The sequence below is a fragment of the Suillus subalutaceus genome (assembly GCF_016647625.1).
Source record: "Suillus subalutaceus strain FC151 chromosome Unknown DFJ58scaffold_361, whole genome shotgun sequence".
NCBI lineage: Eukaryota > Fungi > Basidiomycota > Agaricomycetes > Boletales > Suillaceae > Suillus > Suillus subalutaceus.
Window position 1 is genome coordinate 2,663 of NW_024540610.1, and position 8,057 is coordinate 10,719.

An 8,057-nucleotide genomic window follows, 5' to 3' on the forward strand; every position below is an offset into this window, starting at 1 on the left:
CGAGTCATGGAGCACACAAAGAGGGTAATATCATGGCTGAAACAAATATAGCATGAACGATCCTCGAGTCGTGCTGTTGCCGAAGGAATGGACATGCTGGGCCAAGCTAGGCCAGGGAAGCATGTTGGTCTGGGAGTTAGTCGATGAAATATTACAATCGCCACAACCGAAGGAAGGTATGTCGTTCCATTAAAATAATTGATGCGACAAACGCTGAGAAATTAATGCGGAAGGGCATCGCTGTTTTGTTAATCCACACGATAAGAAATAGATACGCAGAATATAACGACATCAAGAGGGGAGGGGATTTGACCCAATGTCGTGCTCCCAGGCACTCCCAAAGAAGCAAATGCGATGGTTGCGCTCCCAAACATGCTCGATGATGGCACATAAATATGACTACAGATAGGCACAACGGATGATGTGACTTTGAACCATGTGATAGACGTTGATCCTCTACTCTGGGTGATGTAGCCATAACTATGTGCCATACAGTGTTACTTCTATTAGGTTGACGAGCATAATAAATACGATGTATATTCTGAGCTAATCGACATCCATTTCATCATCTCTCTCCACTGATTCTCCTATGTCCATAGGAAATGGCCTTGATTTCCGAGGACGTGGGGGAGGGGGAACCCTCTTGTTTCTCTTGGCCATCGTCATCTTCTTCTGAATCTCCCGACGCTTTTGCCTCGCTGTCTTTCTCCGGACATTGCCATCCGTGTCGAATGGCTGTGAGTCCATCAGGTCAGCTGCAAATATGCGCCTGCCCTTGATCAACTTCATGGCACGACGTGCTCTTGGGGCTTTCCTTTGACTCTCTGCCCCCCTTCCAACACAGTCGATCCTGTAAAATGCAGGATTTGTTGTGAATAATATGGCATCGTTCCTCTGTATCCACACTCTCTGACTGCTTGCAGGAAGACAGTGCAAGTCTGAAAATACTTCGTGTAACCCTTTCTTGAGCAATTTCTGCTGATCCTCCGCCATTGCCTTCATTATCTTGTGAAACTCCGCGATGTATCCATCTCCCTCCCAAAGCGTAGACCACTGAGTGTTGTTTTTATGGGAGGCATCAGGGTCAGGAAAGAATAGCAAGCACCTGTCCGCAAATGTTCTCGACTTTGGACCCATGCGACCTGGAGTTACACCTGTACTGTCATGCAGCCCAGCATTGCACGCTTCGAAGGCAACTGCACTGAGCGTATCATCGATGCTTGTTATCGTCCAGCACTTCATGGCCTCCTGGAGCGAGTTTGGGTGGGGTTGGATGCCTTTGAATACTTCGGGTGTCAGCATAAGCCACATCTGCCTCGTAAACATGACGATCAAACGTCCGACAGAGAGTTGAGTGTTGGATAACCTGGACGACCACATCCATGGTCTCATAATCATTGCAGGTGAGTTTGCAAGGGCTGCCTTAAGTCGGGTCCATGTCGGTGTCCAACCAATGGGATAGTCCTCCAGCTCTGACTCAGAACTTCGCCATGCATGCATCCTTCCTACTGCTCTATCCCTCTGAGCCTTTGCATTGACGCCCATCAGGGCCAGGACATTCACGTCATCGATTTGCTGGACCTCCTCCAGGCAGGTATCGCTGTCCAAATCGAATTCCTGTAAGAAAAACATCCCTGCTGTCTCGAGGACATTTCTATATTCAAGGAGGGCGAGGGATTCGCGGACGTGAAAGTCATAGACGATAGGGGTTGATGTAGTTGAGCGAAGCATGTGGTTTAGCAAGCCAGTAAGAATCCCGAGATTTGGAGGATTCTTTTTGACGATGGATATCTGGGTCCTCTGAATCTCCCGCACCCGCCGCCTGATAAGCTCGAACCAGATTTTGGATGGGACCCACAGGATTGGATCTGACTGCAGGTATTCTCTAGCCTACATGTAAATTATCGCCAGAGATATTCAGCTCGCATTCCAATCATACATGAAATGCAGATTACCGACCTTGCTTTCCATATTATCCAGCATTATTCTGGCTGCATGTCCACTGACCCTATACTCGTCCCTAACACCATATGTTTTATCCTTGCAACCATCGACAACCTTTGCGATTTCGAAGCATTCAGCCATGTAAGATGGGGACAGCTTGTATGCATCACTGTCAGATGCGAAATTCGCTTGGTTGTTGTTCGTCCGTATTGACTCATAGTAGAGGTTGTAGGTGCTCCTGAATGCGATGTGGGTTTGTTGAGATCTCTCCTGCTGCATCTCGGCCTGCATTGCCCCATATCTAGAGAGCGTGTTGTGATGATGTATTTCACCCCTCTTGTAGCCTCCTGCTCCAAATGATGCCTCCAACGCGTCTAATCTCCACACTCCTACCACTGGAACATCTGGGGAGTGAGGCGTAAATGAGATCCCCACGTCCACCAGCAGCTCGCCATGCCTCCTGTTCATCATGTATGGCCAGTCAAGGTCGGACAGATTTCGACGCAGTGCCTCTTCCGGCCCTTCGAAACGCCCTCGCTGACCATCCTTGGTAAGGAGCTTGATTCCCTTTCCTTCTAGAATAAAGAAAGACGACCCATACATGCTCAGCTCGCCCTCTCCATCGCGTATGCGAGCTTCCATGCGCTCCTGCACATCCATGAAGTCATCATTCGACAGTGGTATTGTCTTTGGAGCGCCCCATCCAGCCTTTCGTCCATCACCACCTCTAGCCTTGTATCGTGCCTCCTCCAATGTGTGCTTAAGGTAAGGCGCCCAACTAACATCAGTGCAGTCACCTATGGATAGAAGTAGCACTCTATCCCAAAAGATGTCCAAAGTTTCCTTTGGCATCAGCGTGATTCTTCGCCCATTTACTGGGTGTTGATGTATCATCCTAGGAAATGCGATATATAGATTGAGTGTCGATGAAGCCGAGGATATGCGCCCAATACCGGTATGAGGGATGGCAGACATCGGAAATCGTTTTGACAACCATTCTGTCCTACCACCGGGCGCACTGGCATCTGCTTCTGACTGTGGAATTGTGATGTCGACATATGTGTGATTGTGCTTGAATATGCCAGGTTTCGTTTGAAATGACGGAGTGAGATAGATCCCCACGGACCCCATGCATCGGAACTCCTTCGTGGTCCAAATGATACTGTCTATGTCTAAAGAAATCTCTATTTCGTCTTCTGAAAATCTAACGGAATCTCGTTCAAGGTCGACATACAAGGACGTGCCATCGCCATAACGATGACTGGTGCAGCCACGAACAAAGGCGTTGTGTCCGAACCTACATTGATGATGGAGTGGGGGATCATGTTGGGCAGAGTCGATCAGTTCAGATGCAGCCAGAATTTCTACATCTGCGACGTGCGTTTGACGTGCTCCCCCATCTGACCCTAGTCGAGCCAGACTATATGCGCCTGTTACGCGGTCTGGAACCTGACTTGAAGGATCATGGGAGTCGGTTGTGCCAATGGGCATGACATGGTCCATGGTGGCTATGGGGTCGCATTGATAGAATATATGGAATGAGCTAGGGGTGATGCGGTAGCCATGATCAACCCAGTGCACCCAAGCAGTGGAGATCTGGATTCCTCCCGCCTGGAATGTCATCGCCTGATTGATTTCCCTGGGAGTTACTAACATCTCGATCGTTGGTCCACCTTCATAATCGTCGAACGTGCGGTCATCGGGAATCCACCTCCGACCTGCATATGCAGCCAGAGAGCGCGGTGCAATGGGACGTGGAAATCGTTTGTTGCTTCCAAGATGCCAATCTTTCACTCTCCTACGAGATGCTGAGGCGGATACAGAGCGTTGTGAGTCGGTGGTATCCTGGACATCAGGTTGCGTGTCCGGCTCGACTTGAATGTGCGTGCCAACCGCACGAGGGACTATATCATTCCGATTTCGAGATCCAGTCAGTTGCTTGATTGCTTTGAAAAGCTTCGGGAGGTTCTTCTTTCTACCCGTAGGCAGGGTCGTACCCATGGAATCCTCTTCATCACTCCGTTCAGCGTCACAACCATCCTCCTGATCGACTGGGGTTCGAACTCCATTCTTGCCATTGTGTGAGGGGTGATCCATCTCCTGATTTACCACGGGACGTTGACATATTGAGCAGGTTGCGCTAACAACGGTCAATTTCCGCAGGAGCTTTAGGCATTCAGCCTGGTGCCGCCCATTCTGAATCGCATTGATGATATCTTCGCCTGGCAGCTCGTCCTCTCGCCATTCCTCTCGTGCGACATCAAGGAGCATGAGATAGTCGCTACAACAGAGCCTGACACGACCAGCAATCAGACCCAAGATCTGGATGCGCAGCTTGTGGCCGCACTGAACTTGAAACACTGGCAAGTTACCGTGCTCATCTAATCCAGCGCTGAGGCATTGCTCGAGCACGGAGCAAGCAATTGGACCGCAATCTACTCCATTTTGCTCCCAATCCATTGATATCACAGACACATCAGCGACATCCCCTGTGCCCCAGCCATGAAGGGCACCAATTCTCCTCCAATAATCCGGTCCTCTCCACTCGTTCCAGTCGTCTGGATCTAGTCCGTCGATGTCCATCGCGTCGTTGGATATATGGCGACCCAGGACATGGGCCTTTTGTCGCTGATAGTCAAAAATCACTGTAAAGAAATGATCGGAGTGGTGGACTACGAATCCAACAGGGACAATAGGACATATGCCATCAGGAGGTATAAAAGAGCTCCTCCGGAAGAGCTCCACTTCCTCATCCTCCATCTCGGCCGCCATTGCTGTATGCATATTCATGTATCTCATGCGTGATCTGTCAAGCAGCTCATACCACACATGGGACAAATAAAAGTCTGCTACTGTGGCCTCAAGCCACTCATTCAACCCGAGACTTGCCCAAGTGTCTAAAACAGATGTCCAAACACCCGGTCTGGCCATTGCACGAGCTGTGATTGGGGCGAATAAAATAAGTGTTTTATCCTATGTAAAATTTATGATGAACTCACAAGCGATTTCCTCGACTGTCAGTTCAGGTATCGTAGGTGGTGAGGCTTCACGCGAAGGCGATTGACCGATGGCCTCTGGTGGTGGAGATAACCTATACTCATCATCAGGTATTCTGCTGCGAGAGTGTGTTGGACTCCCTGATGAAAGATGTTACAACACATGCACGGCAGTAAAAAACGTGTAAGATGCTTACGATGGGTGTTCGATTGAAATTCACTTAAATGTGATTCATGAACGACTGCCCGTTTGGACGCTGCATATTCGATATCGTTGACATGTAGATTCAATCAGTATTTCGAATATCACTGACCGGTCTCTCTGGCACGCACAACGCGCCTTTTCGGACGTCCCCTGAGTCGCCTATTACTTGATCGACCATTTCTTGGTTCATCCTCCTCTATGCATAGGTCATTGTCATTGTCACGCTCGCAGTGACCCACATATTCATGCTTGTCGTCCTGGACGGGTTTGCTTGTAGCACGGATGATGCACCTAGAATTACGATTCCGCAGCTCCTTGGATGATGATATCTTATCCGTTGATACCATTACCTCTTGACGTTGTCCTACACCAATGGTCAAGTAAATACGGATAGAGGTCAATTATAGAAGCTCACGATGTGTAGTCGCTTTTCGTGCTGGTCGTCCACGTGGACGGCGTTGTTTATGTACCTTTGAATGATCCGTCTGTTTTGGTATGCCCCTGACATCTCTTTTCTTTGACTGTGCCCTCACATCATCATCGCTATTTGAGTTATCGTCTTCTAGTGGGCTCCAATCCAGGATGCCAGATAACATGATCTGCTGCAAGACGTCAGCTGTATGCGACTCTTCATCATCAGCCATCTTCCATTGCTCATCCTCCTCGTCTATTGTGCTCGCGAGGTGTAGATCAGTCAGGCTATCACGAAGCACATCGACGTCTTGTGACACACTCTCTGGGACCGGACTGATTGTAGCACGGATGACTCGTGCATTTGTATGCTTGATGTTCTGAGCTGGTCCATCAGGTGGGAGTATGGGTACCAACTTTACACCTGCATAAGAGTCTCAATTTGATATGTAAACAGGGGATCAGTTGATGTACTCACGACGTTGAACAACTCTCTTTCGTGGCCTGCCTCGCTTTGGCTTTTGTTTTGCGATCTCATCCTTCCCCTGGTCCAAAATATGGCATCGTTCTATGCCTGCAGATGGTGCTCCAATATTGCCAGTAGGCTTTAATGCGTCCTCATACGCACTCTTGACAGCTTGATTAACATTAGTCTCTGGGATGATTGAACCCTCCGTATCCCAATCCAGGATCTTCAATTCAAATATTTGCTGGAGAAGGTCGACAGACTCGTCGTCGTCCATTAGACGCTGTGTGCTGTTGTGTGAGTGGTGGACACTGTTGCAAATATTATTATATGATGTTCAGCCCGAAATTCCCCATAACGTCCATGTGCATGGGCCGCAATGAAGCGAATTGTTCCTCGATGTAATAACTAGGCGATCACGTATTCTATATACAATTCCTGTCGGTCGATTTACTGACCCCATCCTGCCATTTCCTCTGCATTATTCGGCCATCTTAAGGTTTCGGTTTAATTGAATGGAGAATTGACTTTCAATGAGCTGAAGTCCGATTTCATCATTTATGTGATGTAACACTGCATAGAATGTCGTAAGGGCAACCCTTGTCTTATTTTCTTGATCCGTTCACCAGATTATTACATCTTTAGAGGACGTACAATAGCTCCCGCTGCAAGGTACCTATTGGTTTTTAAAAAGTGCTCGACCATCTTGCTAGCACTTGCTGTTCCACCCCAACTATTATGTCCCACCGACCATCAATTTCCAGCTGTGCATCCCGCACAGGGGGAAGGAGAACACTAACCCCTATGCGCCATAGTCATCCCAAGCTTCAGCGATTGAGGCGATGCACGTCTTTAGAATGTACGCTGAATCTTTTCCCACTGGTGGTCTTTTAATTTCTGATTTATGATCGCATACCTTGTTTTGACAGGGGTCCACAATACTAACGACAACTCTGATGATATTGATGATAACCGGATGGTCATTTGAGTAGGGGAAGAGTACGAATTGGTCTGTATACTGGAGGGTGATCCTGAAGTACTTTGTGCAGTCTCGCAATATTTCCCCTCGATGAAAGAGCAGTGCCAATGCAAGATGGTAGTCTACCAGCGATTTCTTATTGGTATGGCAAGGTAGCCGACATCTACCTGAAGACTGGGCGACAAGTACAGGCAAGTACATTCGTTATTTGACTAGACCTCATTTATTTTACACCTTACTTGAAGGACGTGTGGCTCGAAATGCAGTGGTATTACAGAAAGGTGGATTTGGAAGATGAGGATGTCGAGTACGTTTGTATATTTACCATCAATCACTGAAATAATATTTTGACAAATGCGTTCATTTAGTCTTGCGAGATGTGTGGGTGAATATGAGCTTGTTCTCAGTAATCACACGTCTGTAGTAGATATACGTTGCGTCGAGGGTACGTTCTTCGAGATTCACGGACTATTGATGGATTACATTTACATACTTGTAGATCATGCGACCATCTTGCCATACAATGAAGGTGATCTCGAGCAGCCACAGATACCTATAAGGACACTGTACAATCGATGGACCATTGACGTCGAGTTCTCAAAGCATAGGAATGTTGTTTATATGGAAGGGGTGAACGTTAGCGTACGCCTCTCTCTCTGTCCTCTTTTCACCTCTTTGCTTTGATCTCAAGCTGACGACAGCTACAGAACTCTCAGAATGCGTCAAAGTGCGGATGCAATAAATGTGATCCCGTGTTCTCTTCACCAACAAACCTGCAGCGATACTGCAGGAAGTGTCAGCGGTGGTTTAATGAGACATGTGTTGCAACTCATTGTCGTCAGATAAGAAGCAATGTGAAGGCAGGCCTGCCATCCAATTTTCGTGATATCGACTTTGACCCACAGTTCATGTCACTATTGACCATGCCAATTCGATGAGGAGGATCATGTGGAATAGTTGGGAATGGATCACTCATAGTACAGGCAATCGCGCTGATCGAGCAGGCGAGGACCCTTGGACGACTACCTGATGGATGGAAGGACATTATGCAGAAAG

General features: G+C 47.9%; 2 protein-coding genes across 2 annotated transcripts; one reads left to right on the plus strand and one right to left on the minus strand.

Annotated features, from left to right (window-relative positions):
* Positions 1 to 546: 546 nt before the first annotated feature.
* On the minus strand, positions 547 to 6,299 carry DFJ58DRAFT_737471 (uncharacterized protein; the record flags this gene model as incomplete). Its single annotated transcript, XM_041386937.1, has 7 exons — positions 547 to 1,890; positions 1,960 to 4,883; positions 4,944 to 5,081; positions 5,138 to 5,197; positions 5,255 to 5,509; positions 5,561 to 5,980; positions 6,035 to 6,299. The coding sequence occupies 7 exons, from the start codon at positions 6,297 to 6,299 to the stop codon at positions 547 to 549; spliced, it is 5,406 nt and encodes a 1,801-aa protein (XP_041235123.1).
* Positions 6,300 to 6,760: 461 nt separating this feature from the next.
* DFJ58DRAFT_848823 (uncharacterized protein) lies at positions 6,761 to 7,685 on the plus strand (the record flags this gene model as incomplete). The annotated part of the gene is made up of 5 exons (XM_041393678.1): positions 6,761 to 6,881; positions 7,015 to 7,118; positions 7,247 to 7,308; positions 7,370 to 7,446; positions 7,501 to 7,685. 5 exons carry the CDS (start codon positions 6,761 to 6,763, stop codon positions 7,683 to 7,685), a joined length of 549 nt encoding a protein of 182 aa, XP_041235124.1.
* Between the last annotated feature and the right edge of the window lie 372 nt (positions 7,686 to 8,057).